We start from the raw sequence: 17651 nt of genomic DNA, 5'->3' as shown, positions 1-17651 counted from the left end.
TAAAGTGTAAATTGAATACATTTCAACTCTATATTTGACATGGTGTCTTCTTTTACAGGGGGATTTTGTTTAAGCCCATAACCATGTGTGTGAGGTGGATACTTTTGTGTCAAAGTAGATTTCTTCAAGACTACCGAGAAACACTCTGTGTGACCCTGATTTAGCCCGCTGCAGTAAAAGGTTCAAATAGAGCCCAATATGTCCTTGAAGACTGCGAAACAAAGCCTAAGAAAAACCCCCGAAGTTGATCTTGAAAGAAGACACGAGAGATACACAGGCAGAGTTTTGTGTTCGATGCGAATGTGTGTGTAAGGAATGAGACCAAAGAATGGACAGCAGAGAACAGGGGGGGGGGGGGGGGGGTGATGAGAAACAGAAGAGGAAGAATGAAGAACAAAAACATTTACAGACCCACGCACTATGCCTAAGGGTGGGAACAGAGAGAGGAGGAGAGAGAACAGAGCCAAGTGTGGGATTGAACAGTGAGAGGGAGAGTGAAAGAGGATAGTGAGATGGTTGGGGGCAAGAGGAAGACGGAGGATAGAGGGAGAGCGAGTGAGGGACAGAGAGGTCAAGGAGAGAGAGAGAGGCGATGGGAGCAAAAAGGAGGGGTGACTGAAGATTTTACAATCCTCCTGTGTTATGAGGCACGGCCCTTCAACCCTCTCACTGTGAACACAATGCTCTGTTGAACACCAGTGGGGCGTTCAACGACTCCGTCTCTCTGGGATCTCCTGCGTGTCCACTAAAGAGACGCCTGTGACAGATTGCAGTAACACAGGGCTTTCACCTGGTCTCAATGCCTTTTACGTGGGGCAGGGTTATAACGTCGGGACGGCGGTGGGGTGTAGGCCTCAAGGTGAAGGGTTGCCGGTTTGAATCCCAGCGCCTGCGTGTAGACCTCACCGGGGGCAGCAGCAGCAGAAAGGGATGGGGTGAGGAGGGAGCGACAGAGGACAGCCAGGGGAGATGTAGGGAGGGGAGGAACGCAGCTCATTTGTCAGTCTTTCATGTCGGCCAATCCTGGGTGTGGTACTGAGGGGCGCAAGTCTGCTATTCTGACAGAGAGAGAGAGAGCGTGTTTGTGTCCCCTTGTTCCGTGTTAATGGAGGGTTCTGGCCTTGTATCTCCTCTCTAATGGCATAGTGAGTGAGTCAGAGAAGAGTGGGATTAAAAATGAAGAGGTCCACATCATCCTTACACCACCGAACGGGGCTGTGTACCTTGCGCGTGCGCACACACACACACACTGCAGTGTGTAGGTGTTGAGACTTCAGCACAGACGTTCTGTGTAGGCCCATTAGGAGCCATTGTCTGCTGTGTGTGTTTATGTGGATGTGTTGAACATTCTATTCAGGGTGGGAACAGAGAGAGGAGCCTAGAACCAGCTCAGGGGAGATGAGATGTGTGTGTGTACTGTGTGCTTGCAGCGACGGTGTGTGTGTGTGTGTAGGTGTTGAGCCCACTGTCTGGTGCTGTAACTCAGGCGTCCTGCGTAGGCCCGGTGAGAGTCGTGAGCAGTGAGAGGCCAGATGTGTCTACTGCCTCACATCTGGATAGCAGACCATTCCAGCAGTGTGTGTGTGTGCGGAGTACCCTAGGGACCGATTCCTCAGAACCCGTCCAAACCTTTCTCCACTCCTTGAAACTTTAACCTTCACTCTTTCCAAGTCTCCCCTCACTTTTCCACTTCCACTTGCATTCCAACCCCCAAATCGTGTATCCAGTAGACTCACTGGTGATATATGGTATGCGCACGCCAGCACACTTTAAAAAAAATATATATTTGTAGAGTATTTTGACAGTTATGAAATGACAGAGAGGAGAAACCGATTGAACATTTGGAGCGGGGATTGAACCCCGGTCTCCGGTGGGGAGAGGAGTGTACATGTGTCTAAACCGGGAGTGTTATTGTTAGAACCGCAGGCTCAAGTCTTACCTGGCACGTCACAGCCCAGTATTTCCACTCTCATCCCGATCCCGGCAGGAGACCACCTCTCTGGATAGATCCTGATGAACTGGGCCAGGGTCTCCTCAAAGCGCCGTAGCTCAGGGGTGTCGTAGTGGGTATTCCCCTCAAATATCTGCAACACACAACGAAACAAAGCAGAAATATTGAAATCTTTATATAGATGATTGAAAGGAGTATAAAATCACCCTTTAGACGGACACACACACACACACACACACACACACACACACACACACACACACACACACACACACACACACACAACCCCCACCGTTACACATGTCCCCCTCCCCCACACCCACCTTGGGCAGGCTGGTCTTGCTGTCCATGACGTATCCCCAGTCCTTCCCATTTAGACCGTGCGCCACGCGGTACTTCCTCACAAAGGCCCTGTTGTCCGTGCTGCTTGCCCCCTCTCCGCCCCTCGCCCCCTGGGTGATGATCCCCCGGACCATCCTGGGGACACCCAGGTCCACTTGGAGCCACTCCTCCCCAGCCAGGGGCTGAGCGGGGCCGGGGAACCAGCCCGAGTGGCTGGCCACCAGGCGGGCGTTCCCCGGGGACCACAGCATGTCTCGAGCCGACGAGGCTGAGATCTGGGCGTCGGGGAGCAGGCCAGAGAGGAGGCCCTGCATCTCGGAACAAGGAGCATCTGAAGTTGGGGAGGAAGAGGAGGAGGGAGAGGGACGAGGAAGGGAGGGGGGCGGAAATGATTTATTGAAAAAAAAAATCCTCTTTCTTTGGGGTCAATGTCATACATTACACAAAACGATCACATTTCAACCCTCACATAAAGAAGGAGGGAGAGAAGGGGGAGGGGTTACAGGAGAGATGAAACTAGGAGAGAGAGAGGGCAGAAAGAGCGAGGGAAAGAGAGGGAGACTGGTCGGGGAAGAGAGAGAAAGCGGTCGGCAGAGGAGATTAGCGAGGAAGAGACCGAGGGAGAAACAGAGGAGAGAAGACCAGAGACAAGACGAGACGGAGTGAGACAGAGAGAGGAGAAAGAGAGGAGAGCATTAGTAGGGTTGACGGTTAAGAGCACACAGATCAACGTTTCATGCTGTTATGTCACAGCACTAGCAATGAATGTAAATTATGGATAAATGGCAACATAAATGTGTGTGTGTGTGTGTATCAACGCGAGGTCATCGTGCATGTCTTCATGTGAGTATGTGTGTACCTGAACGGTGAGCACCACTTGTAATACTAGCTAATGAGTGCTACTCTCTCTCTCCCTCTCTGCGAATCACAGTTCAAGATTTACAAGTGAACAAGAGTGACATGAATGATTGATTGTGACCCTTTCTTGTGACATACTGCATCAGCGATATTGTAGAGGGGTTGAGAGAAAGTAAGTTGGTATCCCGACATCAAAAACAGTGGAAAGGGCAGGAGAGGAAGAGGGGGGAAAGGGGAGAGACAGAGAATTATTCAGACATAGAGAAAGGAGGTTGATCGAGAGAATTGGAGTAGGTGGAGAGGGAGAGAGAGAAAGAGGGAAAAGCAAGAACAGAGTATGGAATGAGAGAGAAAATGAAAGTGAGAAAAGAATGATCACGAGGGAGAAAGGAGGAAAGAGCAGAAACATAGAAGGATAGAGAGAGTGAGAGAAAAGGCGAATACGGAGGAGGGAGGGATTGGAGACGTGCTGGCTGGCTGAGAATAGAGTTAAACTTTTGATTAGACTAATGCGCTGGTTAACGTCGGGAGTTCTTCTGCCCCCCCCCCCCCCCCCCAAAAAAAAGAGACTCTGTTTTGACGTGCAGTGAGACAGAGGATATAATGTAAAGGGTGTCTCAAATATCTAAGGCAAAATAACTTAAACATCATTTTTCCTCGTGGCTCTCACACACACACACACACACACACACACACACACCTATGATCTGACAGCCGTAGAGTTCGAAGCGCAGGGCAATGCCGTTCTTCCAGCTCTGAGGCCGGATGCGTACGAAGCGGGCCAGGACCGGCTGGGGTACGCGGTTCAACACCACCTCAGACGGGTCTGTGTTAGCATGGAACATCTGGAGAACACACAGAGAGGGGTATGTGGTTAGACTTTTACACCAATCGAAAGATACCGCACACATTTTATACCACACACACACACACACACACACAAAGGCCAAAGACTGTTGCTGCCCTATGCATCAGCCGTCGTGATGGGGCTGAGTGAGTGAGTGGCACGGTGAAAGGAGATGATTGCTGCACTTGATCTCGTGACCGTAAATTGCTCTGGATAAGAGCACCTGCTAAATGACCAACATGTAAATGGGAATTAAATCGGTGTGCTGCAGGTGTGTGGAGCTAGGAGGAGTGCTTGTCAAAAAGAGGTGATGATGTCCTCACATTGCATACAATCATCTTGGGAAAAGTGAAGAAGTGTGCGAGCAAGTCAGAGTAAATGTTTCAGCTACATACTATCTTCAGTTCTCTCTCGCGCGTTCGCTCTCTGCCACACACACACACACACACACACACATCCATAGCCCGCAGTGTGAGTCTCGCTTCGCTGCACACACACAGAGCCCCAGCTAAGCACAGACAACCTAAACACAGATCCAATGACACCCACCCAGCTGTCTGTCTGTGTTTGTGGGGCAAAAGGTGAGGGCTGGTAGGGGTTTCGGAAGGGCAGACACACACACGCACACATGCACGAACACACACACCCACACTCCCCTTCCCACACCAGGTACACACACTACCACCCCGGGGGGACTAAACAGTGGACAGAAATGCTCGAGGGACATGACAGGGCAAGGTCGGACAGGATTGGATGTTCTGTAAACGTAACAGGATGTCTCTGCAGGAGGGTAGGACATGACCAAGGACAGCTTCCTGTGGCATCCGCCCCAAACGTCCGCCCACAAACGTCCGTCGCCCTCCTTCACACCTCCCTTCCTCTCTTGACCCCTCAGGGAGAGAGGTTAGATGTCAGAGGATACATGTGACTATGGGAGAGAAGGCTCTTCCTGTTCACGGGAAGGACACAGACAGATCGTTGCTCGTGGGAGGAGAGGAACTAATGGGTACTAACCTCATGTCCGATCCCTCTATCTGGCCTGGAGGTCGTCCAGCAACCCCACCCCATCAAAACACCTCTCTCTCTCTCTCTCTCTCTCTTATTTCTGTCTCTCACTCTCTTTCCATCGCTCTCCCCCATCCTTCTCTCCACCCTCTGTCCATCTCCCCCTCATTGCCTGAAACCACAAGGCCGTCCTCTGGCATGCGATAACACACACACACACACACACACACACACACACACACACACACACACACACACACACACACACACACACACTTCGATAAGAGGAACTCACTCCGAGTGACAGTTATAACGGTTCATTTGCAGTTAGAACAAGTTAGGACTGTCCAACTCCAGATACCACAGGTAAAAGCTTAATATCAGTTAAAACAGACACTGACTGTGTTCCAAATGGGACTCTATTTCCTATGTAGTGCACTACATTTGACCAGGGCCCTATCAAAGGCAATATGTTTCCATGTGGGACAAAGACACTGTAGAAACACGTATTGTGGCCCAAGATGCACCAGATGGACAGCCAGGCGTTACGCCAACTGACCACAGAGGGTGCCAGAGCTAGAAGGTTTAATAAGGCTTATTTAAAGCAATGTTTTTGCATGAAATTCAGGCCTATTGGCATACTCAATGTAGGCCTATAGTCAAATAATTGAATGTGCTTTCAATCTGTCTCTTTTGCTCCTTGTCTTTCCCTCTCTCTCTTTCACTCTCCATATCCTTCCCTGTCTTTCCCTCTTTCTCTTTCACTCTCCATATCCTTCCCTGTCTTTCCCTCTTTCTCTCTCCATATCCTTCCCTGTCTTTCCCTCTCTCTCTTTCACTCTCCATATCCTTCCCTGCCTTTCCCTCTCTCTCTTTCACTCTCCATATCCTTCCTTGTCTTTCCCTCTCTCTCTTTCACTCTCCATATCCTTCCTTGTCTTTCCCTCTCTCTCTTTCACTCTCCATATCCTTCCTTGTCTTTCCCTCTCTCTCTTTCACACTCCATATCCTTCCTTGTCTTTCCCTCTCTCTCTTTCACTCTCCATATCCTTCCGTGTCTTTCCTTTGCTCAGACTATTTGTATTGTATTTTCCCGTCTCATCTCTTCTCTCTCTCTCCTCTCCTCTCTGTGTGTCTGAGTCTACAATCATTCTACCAACCTTTCCTTCACTCTCTCTTCCTCACTTTCACCCTCGCTACAGTGTTTTCAATCTCTCTATGTCTTCCGGTCTTCCTCTCCCTGTGTCGGAGGCCACTCTGTCCCCCGGTATTTTGTTTGGCCCTGTGCACAGTGTGTGTGTGTGTGTGTGTGTGTGTGTGTGTGTGTGTGTGTGTGTGTGTGTGTGTGTGTGTGTGCGTATGTTCACACAGATGTGTGTGTCTGTGTGTTAACCTAACCCCCATGAGTCCAAACCACAAACTGTCCCCCAGAAGTAAACATAGACAGTTGTCACCTACTGCCAGATGGTGTAGAGATAATGTCACTTATCTTTTAACGGCCCAAACCACCATTCACCACACAAACTCGTCCTTAGACTTAAAGCTACATTTTAGAACTTCCTTTTCTCTACAAGGAAAGGAAACTTCATTTTGTGATGTCAGGCACATTCAACAGACCTTTTTTGTGTGGGGGGGAATGAGGGTTTTTAGAAAATAAAGAAGGATATCAGAGAGAGGGAGAGAGAGAGAGAGAGAGAGAGAGAGAGAGAGAGAGAGAGAGAGAGAGAGAGAGAGAGCGCAAAGGGGGTGGGGGATAGGAGAAGGAGAGTCGTGCTGCAGACATCCCCAGTCCCCTCCGTTTCCTCTTCCTCTCTCTAGTCACACCCTGACCCCTAACCCCTGACCTCAATAACCCTATCAGCAGGGTCAAAGGTCATTCAGCTCATTAGACACCTGGACATTTGCTGGAAACAGGTGAAGGGTCATAAATACGGTGTGTGTGTGTGTGGGTAAGAGTTAATGCTTGGATATATGTGTATATAGGAGTGTCTATGGGTTCATGTAAGAGCATGTGTACGCTCTATGGACACCATATGTGTGTGTTCATGCAAATGACATGATTGTGTTATTGTATGTGATGGTATGGGATGTGCCACTGCTGCCATAGCAGATTGGCGGTGTCATTCAGCCAGTTGTCTGGGCGAACTTTGTAATCTGCCTGACGACGGGAGGGAATGTGGGGGGGGTAACCAGTCTAGCTCCGCCCTTACTCAACACACAGGACAAAGAGGGATAAATTATTAACATTGTCATGTTGTCTCCTCATGTGGCAGGTCATGAAATGATAATGAACCCCCCCCCCCCCCCCCCCCAATGAAAATCTTAACCCACGCTACCCTAGCCCTCCTGCACCAGTTCAAACACATATACACACTCTGGAACCCCTCCCACATTTTTTGCCGGTCAAATGCCTGGAGCGGATGGACACCGGCGGGACAGAGGCACCATGGATATTTAACTATTGATGACCCTCCGGGGAAGAATGGGGTCACCTCGAAAGAGAGGGAGTGAGTGAATGTGTGCAGAGTAGTGGAAGGAGATCGTGTCAGACTAGGCTGAGTCTCCCTGGTGAAAACACTTCTCTAAAAACAAGATGGAGAGAAAACAGACAGTAACAAATGGAGACCTACCATAGACAGAGAAGCTCTACTCATCCTGAGATGATCTATTTGCCTTCTCTCCCTGTCTCTCCCTCTCCTTCTCTCTCTGTCCCGGTGCTTTTGGCACACCGCTGCCATCTCTGCTGTGTTTCCCTTGAAGCTGATGGCACCACAGGGAGATGTGGCCAAGCTCTGCACAATACATTATTCTCTCTGTCTCTCTTTCCATCCATTCCCCTCCCTCCCTCCCTCCTGCCCTCCTTTTCTCGCTCCGTATGAAGATGTTGACAGTAGGAATTGGTTCCAACTGGCTGCTCTCCACTAGTGGCTTGAAGAGGAGGCCAGCAGGGCTGAAGAGTGTGTGTGTGTGTGTGTGTGTGTGTGTGTGTGTGTGTGTGTGTGTGTGTGTGTGTGTGTGTGTGTGGATGCTGAGGTACAGCACTCCTTTGAAATGGTCTCCCACCCCCTCAAACAGTTGTTTTTGTCAATGCCTCCCACTCTGCCCCACTTCCCTCATTTCTCTCTCATCACACTGCAAGTGTGTGTGTGTGGGTTAGTGTGTGGGTGAGTGTGTGTTATGTGTATGTGTGTCTACATGCGTATGTGTGTGTGTCTATGTGCTTGAGCGTGTAAACATGCCTGCATATATGTTTGTGTGTGTGTGTGTGTGTGTGTCTATGTGTGTGTGTATATGTGTGAGTGCGCGTGTGTGTGTGTCTATGTGTGTGTCTATGTGCGTGTGTCTATGAGTGTGTATATGTATGAGTGTGTGTGTGTGTATATGCGTGTGTGTGTGTATATATATGTATGTGTGTGTGTGTGTGACTGAGAGTAACAGGCTGTAACTGCAGCGTGGGCTGTTTTTCTCCCAGGTTACAGAGTGGCAGATTTAGCACAGTAAGACAATGCATTTCCGCAACACACACCATGTCTGTTTATTATTTGGGCTAATGTGAATCCCCCCATTCAGGCACAATGTGTGTGTGTGTGTGTGTGTGTGTGTGTGTGTGTGTGTGTGTGTGTGTGTGTGTGTGTGTCAGAGTGCTGCTGATATACCACTCCTGTGCGCGTGAGTGTGAGAGAGCTGTGTCAAGTAACGATGTGCACGTGTGAGTAGCATGAGGCCTATTTAATAAGTCACACATGTTCCAACAACACACTGCCAGTCACACATATTCCAACAACACACTGCCAGTCGCACATGTTCCAACAACACGCTGCCAGTCGCACATGTTCCAACAACACGCTGCCAGTCACACATGTTCCAACAACACGCTGCCAGTCACACATATTCCAACAACACGCTGCCAGTCGCACATGTTCCAACAACACGCTGCCAGTCACACATGTTCCAACAACACGCTGCCAGTCACACATGTTCCAACAACACGCTGCCAGTCGCACATGTTCCAACAACACGCTACCAGTCGCACATGTTCCAACAACACGCTACCAGTCGCACATGTTCCAACAACACGCTGCCAGTCGCACATGTTCCAACAACACGCTGCCAGTCACACATGTTCCAACAACACGCTGCCAGTCACACATGTTCCAACAACACGCTGCCAGTCACACATGTTCCAACAACACGCTGCCAGTCACACATGTTCCAACAACACGCTGCCAGTCACACATGTTCCAACAACACGCTGCCAGTCACACATGTTCCAACAACACGCTGCCAGTCACACATGTTCCAACAACACGCTGCCAGTCGCACATGTTCCAACAACACGCTGCCAGTCGCACATGTTCCAACAACACGCTGCCAGTCACACATGTTCCAACAACACGCTGCCAGTCACACATATTCCAACAACACGCTGCCAGTCGCACATTTTCCAACAACACGCTGCCAGTCACACATGTTCCAACAACACGCTGCCAGTCGCACATGTTCCAACAACACGCTGCCAGTCGCACATGTTCCAACAACACACTGCCAGTCACACATATTCCAACAACACGCTGCCAGTCACACATGTTCCAACAACACGCTGCCAGTCGCACATGTTCCAACAACACGCTGCCAGTCGCACATGTTCCAACAACACGCTACCAGTCGCACATGTTCCAACAACACGCTGCCAGTCGCACATGTTCCAACAACACGCTGCCAGTCGCACATGTTCCAACAACACGCTGCCAGTCACACATGTTCCAACAACACGCTGCCAGTCACACATGTTCCAACAACACGCTGCCAGTCACACATGTTCCAACAACACGCTGCCAGTCACACATGTTCCAACAACACGCTGCCAGTCACACATGTTCCAACAACACGCTGCCAGTCACACATGTTCCAACAACACGCTGCCAGTCACACATGTTCCAACAACACGCTGCCAGTCACACATGTTCCAACAACACGCTGCCAGTCACACATGTTCCAACAACACGCTGCCAGTCACACATGTTCCAACAACACGCTGCCAGTCACACATGTTCCAACAACACGCTGCCAGTCACACATGTTCCAACAACACGCTGCCAGTCACACATGTTCCAACAACACGCTGCCAGTCACACATGTTCCAACAACACGCTGCCAGTCACACATGTTCCAACAACACGCTGCCAGTCACACATGTTCCAACAACACGCTGCCAGTCATACATGTTCCAACAACATGCTGCCAGTCACACATGTTCCAACAACACGCTGCCAGTCACACATGTTCCAACAACACGCTGCCAGTCACACATGTTCCAACAACACGCTGCCAGTCACACATGTTCCAACAACACGCTGCCAGTCACACATGTTCCAACAACACGCTGCCAGTCATACATGTTCCAACAACATGCTGCCAGTCACACATGTTCCAACAACACACTGCCAGTCATACATGTTCCAACATCACACTGCAAGTCACACATGTTCCAACAACACACTGCCAGTCACACACAGAGGAAGAGGAACAATAATTTGTCACCAATGGAACTTCAGTCAACATCATAGACACGGGGTGTATTTTACTAGGAACCAAACTGAGGCAAACTGTCTGAAACGGGGAGGGAGCCAACTGAGCTTTTCCAATAAGAATAGCTTATTTTCTGTTTGCCACGGTGTGCACTAATGAATAAGACCCTGGTGCTACTTGCGTGATTCTTCAGATCCGCTTTATGAGAACTGCTGATGTTTCCAACCTTCTGTCACTCACTGCGGAACAGTGACTAGAGACCTCCAGCTGCTGTTTGCGTGTGTCGGCACCCCACTGCTCACACACACACACACACACACACACACACACACACACACACACACACACACACACACACACACACACACACACACACACACACGTCTGCACATCAATAAATACAGACGCAGACATGCCCAGATTCACAAACAAACACAAGTCTCAATCCCTTTACTCATACTGTAGTTGACTCGTACCTGACGATACACCAACAAAGCCACATCTGGACGACATATCACCAGTGTGACATGCACACACACACACACACACGAACACACACACACACTCCGACACTCCCATAACCAGCCCGTTAGTTTAGATAGAAACTAACTGTTAAATGACAATCAGAAGGGCAAATCTCCTTTCATCGCCATGCCCCCCCATCGTGTTCCCTGGTTTAAACACTTAAAGGATCTCTAAGGGCTGAGGGCCAGGCTATAACTCCAACTCTGCGTGTCTGTCTGCACGCCACCATTGTTGGATTAACTGTCATGGAACATGCATATGGACAGGGGACATTCTAGCTTGAATGGATCCAGATAACGTCCACTGAGAGGGCATTGAAAGAGGCGGTGAGAATAAGTATTATGACCGGTTTCTATGAGGTTTAGGGTGTGTGTGTGTGTGTGTGTGTGTGTGTGTGTGTGTGTATGTGTGTGTACCAGACCTGTGCGTGTGTATGAATCTATTTGAACCTACGTCTGGTATGCACATACTGTATGTATATTACTAGACAGACTGTGACCCCATTCTCCTACACACACACCCCTGGTCAAAACTGATCTCCAGTCCAGACAGTCAGCTCTAAGGTCAGCGGTGGTGTGTGTGGGGGGGTGGAATTTCCAGCTGTTTGAGTTTTTAATTTAATTCTAAATCCATTTCCTCAAATAATCGCTTCACAGACATTGTATGCCCCCCGCCGTCACCCAAAGCTGAAACAGACAGACTGCGGCCCCAAAGAAATTAAAATTAAAAAACAGATTACTCTCCCCCTCTTTACAGTCCACGGCGGCTTTAACATACACATCTGGGTCAGAGTTCACGTTTACATTTTGAGTATGAGTATTATATTCCTACCTTATCCCATCGACAAACATAAACAAACTCAAGCGCGCGCACACACACACACACACACACACACACACACACACACACACACACACACACACACACACACACACACACACACACACACACCTCTTCCACACTCCAGCTGTGTTTACAACCCTACTGGTGTGTGTTTGTGTGTGTGTGAAAGCATGATGAATAGCAGAGAGAGATATGGGCACACAGAGGACTCTATTGTTCATGTTTGGCAGGTTCCTCCCTCCTTCCTCCCTTTATCAGGAAGACACTTCATGGGATAGGGACATGACTCATGTCAATACACATTCCCAACAGGAATCTGAAACTAATTCCCAGTCATTCCCACAGTATCATCGGATCAGCACCAACAGAGCAGCTAACTCTCCTGGCCTCGAGAACTGGGATATATTTCAGGCAAATTTAAGAAACGTTTTTTAGTCTAGTTTTAGTTTGTATATTTTATAAAACAGCCCCAATACAACAGCTTCAATACTTCCTCACTTAGAGCCAAACTATTCTCATCTTCAATATGGTTCAAATGCTTTGGTGTCACGACTTCCGCCGAAGTCGGGCCCCTCTCCTTGTTCGGGCCCCTCTCCTTGTTCGGGCCCCTCTCCTTGTTCGGCCGGCGTTCGGCGGATCGACGTCGCCGGCTTTCTAGCCATCGCCGCTCCATTTTCTCATTGATCCATTTGTTTTGTCTTGTTCCCTGCACACCTGCTTTTCATTCCCCAATCACACTGCACATATTTATTCCTCTGTTCCCCCTCATGTCTTTGTGTGAGATGGTTTTGTGTTACGTGTCGATGTTGACGCGCTTTACTGGTATGCATTTATTCCTTGTTTCTGTTTTTTATTTTATTTTTACCTCTTTTTCCTGGTATCCAATTGTTTTTAGTAGCTAATATCTTGTCTCATCGCTACAACTCCCATACCGGCTCGGGAGAGACGAAGGATGAAAGTCATGCGTCCTCCGATACACAACCCAACCAAGCCGCACTGCTTCTTAACACAGTGCGCATCCAACCCGGAAGCCAGACGCACCAATGTGTCGGAGGAAACACCGTGCACCTGGCAACCCTGGTTAGCGCGCACTGCACCCGGCCTGCCAAAGGAGTCGCTGGTGCGCGATGAGACAAGGATATCCCTACCGGCCAAACCATCCCTAACATGGACGAAGCTAGGCCAATTGTGCGTCGCCCCACGGACCTCCCGGTCGCGGCCGGTTACGACAGAGCCTGGGCGCGAACCCAGAGTCTCTGATGGCACAGCTGGCGCTGCAGTACAGCTCCCTTAACCACTGCGCCACCCGGGAGGCGGTTTTGCGCATTTTGCACGTTTGCATATTGACTGGACGTTTCGACGCAGTGGCGTCCGTCTGCTGGCTTCTCCTGCCTCAATAAAGTATGTGCCTGTTCACAACACTCTGCTCTCCTGCACCTGACACCGCTCCCAGTACGCACGCCATTGACATGTTGGTCAATCACACAAGCTATATAGATTATAGATTTGTCTTGGGAGCGGTGTATTAGATGACCCCATGGTGGGAATTACAAGACATTTACAGTTGAGTCATTTAAATGTCTGGATAGAGACACGCTTATCCAGAGCGAATTGAACCAGCTAGTCTCCCAGTGGGCATGAAGGTTAGAAGTGACGTCAATTTCGCATTCCTTACGACGTTGTGTCAACCAGCTCTGCCAGCTAGGCTGCAGCTGAAAGAACTAATATACAACCAACTGAGACTTTGAGAACTGGGTTCCACATTTGGGTTCTAGCTTCCAGGTTCCAGGTGCTACATTGGGGGTGTTGTAGATTACCTTGTGATTCTTGCCGTAGCGATAAGTCATCCAGTCCTCTCCATTGGTGCTGACCTCCAGCTTGAAGGTGGTCACGTAGTAGGACTTCTGGGTCTCCTTGGAGACTGCCCCCTGGGTGGCGATGCCTGTCAGCACCTTGAGGAAGTGGAGGTCCACCTGGGAGAGCGAGACAGAGCGAGAGAGAGAGAGAGGGAGAGGGTGAGAGAGAGAGGGAGAGAGAGAGAGAGAGAGGGAGAGAGGGAGAGAGAGAGGGGGAGAGAGAGAGAGGGGGAGAAAGAGGGGGAGAGAGAGAGAGAGGGGGAGAGCGAGACAGAGCGAGAGAGAGAGAGGGAGGGAGAGGGTGAGAGAGAGGGAGAGGGGGAGAAAGAGGGGGAGAGAGAGAGAGAGAGGGGGAGAGCGAGACAGAGCGAGAGAGAGAGAGGGAGGGAGAGGGTGAGAGAGAGAGGGAGAGAGAGGGAAGGGGTGAGAGAGAGGGAGAGAGAGAGACAGAGAGAGAGAGAGAGAGAGAGAGAGAGGGAGAGAGAGGGAGAGAGAGAGAAGAGAGAGGGAGAGGGAAGGGGGAGGGCGATAATGAGATACATTTCAGAAGAAGCAGAAGATACATTTCCGTTTATTACAAAATAAAAGGACAATTTATTTGATTCAATAAATTTCAATTCTATTCTGCTCTATTCTACCTTCCTTTATTTTTCCAGGCACAGAGAGAACGAGATACCAAGTAGGTAAGGTTATTGGGACAACAGAGATATGAAGTCCCGATGCAGATCCTGCACTCCTTTGAGCCAAATACCCACACAGATACATCTAGACATCACACTCAGGTTAAGAGCTACAGTGGCAAGAAAATGTAGGTGAACCCTTTCGAATTACCTGGATTTCTGCATAAATTGTTCATAAAATTTGATCGGATCTTCGTCTAGGTCTGAAACAATAGACAAACACAGTCTGCTTAAACTAATAACACACAAACAATTATACGTTTTCATGTCTTTATTGAACACACCATGTAAACATCCAGGGTGTAGGGTGGGAAAAGAATGTGAACCCTTGGATTTAATACCTGGTTGACCCTTATTTGGCAGCAATAACCTCAACCAAACGTTTTCTGTAGTTGCGGATCAGACCTGCACAACGTTCAGGAGGAATTTTGGACCATTCCTCTTTACAAAACTGTTTCAGCAATATTCTTTTGATGTCTGGTGTGAACTGCTCTCTTGAGGTCATGCCACAGCATCTCAAATTGGGTTGAGGTCAGGTCTCTGACTGGGCAACTCCAGAAGGGGTATTTTCTTCTGTTGAAGCCATTCTGTTGTTGATTTACTTCTTTTTTTGGGGTCTTTGTCCTGTTGCATCACCCAACTTCTGTTGAACTTCAATCGGACAGATAGCCTTACATTCTCCTGCAAAATGTATTGATAAACATGGGAATTCATTCTTCCGTCGATGACAGCAAGCTGTCCAGGCCCCGAGGCAGCAAATCAGCCCCAAACCATGATGCTCCCTCCACCATACATTATATTTGGGATGAGGTTTTGATGTTGGTGTCCTGTGCCTTTTCTTTCTCCACACAAACTGTTATGTGTTCCTTCCAAACAACGCAACTTTAGTTTAATCTGTCCACAGAATATTTTGCCAGAAGCACTGTGGAACATCCAGGTGCTCTTTTGCAAACTTCAGAGGTGCAGCAATGTTGTTTTTTTTGGCCAGCAGTGGCTTCTTCCGTGGTGTCCTCCCGTGAACACCATTCTTGTTTTGTGTTTTACATATCGTAGATTCGTCAACAGAGATGTTAACATGTTCCAGAGATTACTGTAAATCTTTAGGTGACACTCTCGGATTCTTCTTAACCTCATTGAGCATTCTGTGCTGTGCTCTTGTAGTCATCTTTGCAGGACGGCCACTCCTAGGGAGAGTAGCGACAGTGCTGAACTTTCTCAATTTATAGACAATGTGTCTTACTGTGGACTGATGAACATCAAGGCTTTTAGAGATACTTTTGTAACCCTTTCCAGCTTTATGCAAGTCAACAGTTCTTAATCTTTGTTCTTCTGAGATCTCTTTTGTTCGAGGCATGGTTCACATCAGGCAATGCTTCTAGTAAATAGCAAACGCAAATTTCGTGAGTGTTTTTTATAGGGCAGGGCATCTCAAACCAACATCTCCAATCTCATCTCGTTGATTGGACTCCAGGTCAGCTGACTCCTCACACCAATTAGCTTTTGGAGAAGTCATGAGCCTAGGGGGTTCACATACTCTTCTCAAACCGACACTGTGAATGTTCAAATGATGTATTCAATATAGACAAGAAAAATTACAATCATTTGTGTGTTATTAGTTTAATCAGACTGTGTTGTCTTGCCACTGTATGTCCATCTGTCACATAGACGGGGGGGGTGCTGCCAGGCCCTATGGGGCTGCTGTTGGGGAGGGAGAGCGGGATAAGGGAGAGGAGGAGGTAAAAAAATCAATGGCACACTATTCCACTGCTAACAGCCCATTCCTGAGTAGCGAACTCATCTATCAAGTGACAGATTGCATCCTGCATCTGCTCCGCACACTGCATATTGTCAAAACAGTGTTTGATTGTGTGTGTGTGTGTATGTGTGTGTGTGCGCATGTGTTGGTTTTGTGTCTGTGTCTGTGTGTGGGTCTATGTGTGTGTCTCTCGCTGTCTCTCTCGCTGTGTCTCTTTTTTTTTTAACTGTCTGACCTGGATGTACTCCTTGGTGCTGTCCTCGCTGGGTGTCCAGGCATTGTCCATGTTGTTGAGCCTGGCCTGGCGAGGGGACCAGCGGCCATCGTAGAAGGAGGACGAGGCTGAGATCTGGTCGTCCGAAATCTTCCCCGACTCCAGACCAAACGCTGTACTGCAGTGGAACGCTGTGGAGAGAGAGGGGGGGGGGGGGATTGGAGGGGAAGAGAGCGAAAAGGGCACAGGTGAGGGAGGGCGTGGTTAGGAGACAGAGTTTGGGGGAAAGAGGGGGGCCAGAGTTAGAGGCGGAGGGAGACCAGAGGGAAAGAAAGAGAGAGAAGAGGGAGTGAAAGGGAGAGAGAGGTCAAGAGAGGCAGAGAGAGAAAGTGCCTATGAGGGCAATAGGACACATATAGAACGGTAGAGGGGGCGAGAGATGGAAGGAAAGAGAGAAACAAAAAGGGATATGGGAACGCGAGAACAGGAGAACGAGAAAACGCGAGAACAGGAGAACGAGAAAACGAAAGACAGACGGACAGACAGAGAGAGAGCGGCGGGCTACTTACTGTCATTGACTTCTTTGTGTGTCATGTTGTAGCGGGCTGAGAAGCCGTCTTTGGCCACAGCCATGTCCGTGTGGAAGGACAGAGACAGCAGACCAGACGACGACTTGATCTCAGGAGGAATCTTAGTACCACAGTAACGACCAATCAGAGGGCCCACTGGAAACACACACACACACACACACACACACAGACAAAAATAGTTAGGAGGGATCTTCATTCAACATATACAGTATGTTTTCAGTGTTCAAAATAAACCGATTTAAATGTTTTATTTTACCTTTATTTGACTAGGCAAGTCAGTTAAGAACAAATTCTAATTTACAATGACGGCCTACCGGGGAACAGCGGGTTAACTGCCTTGTTCAGAGGCAGAACGACAGATTTTTACCTTGTCGAAGAAAATACTTGTGGACCTTTTAATATACTTATATCACAAAATAAAATAAAAACTTGCACGTTTATTCGATATAGAATTATTCCTACAAAAAGCAAAATCGGATGCGGTTTCCTATTTTTTATGTATTTATTTCAGGATTTTAACGTGTTTCATTAGCATCCCTGCATTTTATGGAATGTGAGCATCTCCATTGAAAGTGCTTTTTGGTCCAGACATAGACTTAAACTGGAGTAAGCATCTAATGAAAAGGCTGAAGGTCTGTGTCTCAGCGTGAGTCTC

The 17651-nt window shown here is 48.7% G+C and overlaps 1 protein-coding gene across 2 annotated transcripts in view; it reads right to left on the bottom strand.

Moving 5' to 3' along the window:
* nrp2a (neuropilin 2a) overlaps positions 1-17651 on the bottom strand; it is a 65910-nt gene that overhangs the window by 22411 nt on the left and 25848 nt on the right. For both annotated transcript variants that reach the window (XM_064969422.1, XM_064969421.1), the window contains exons 5-10: positions 16976-17131; positions 16428-16597; positions 13718-13873; positions 3852-3996; positions 2275-2624; positions 1940-2084 (exon numbers count right to left, since the gene is read on the bottom strand). In XM_064969422.1, the coding sequence (XP_064825494.1) occupies positions 1940-2084; positions 2275-2624; positions 3852-3996; positions 13718-13873; positions 16428-16597; positions 16976-17131 (1122 nt within the window). The remainder of the gene's footprint in view (positions 1-1939; positions 2085-2274; positions 2625-3851; positions 3997-13717; positions 13874-16427; positions 16598-16975; positions 17132-17651) is intronic.

This window comes from Oncorhynchus masou, chromosome 6 (assembly GCF_036934945.1).
Source record: "Oncorhynchus masou masou isolate Uvic2021 chromosome 6, UVic_Omas_1.1, whole genome shotgun sequence".
NCBI classification, from domain to species: domain Eukaryota; kingdom Metazoa; phylum Chordata; class Actinopteri; order Salmoniformes; family Salmonidae; genus Oncorhynchus; species Oncorhynchus masou.
Note: the sequence above shows the minus strand (reverse complement) of the source record. Positions and strands in the feature narration are given on the sequence as shown.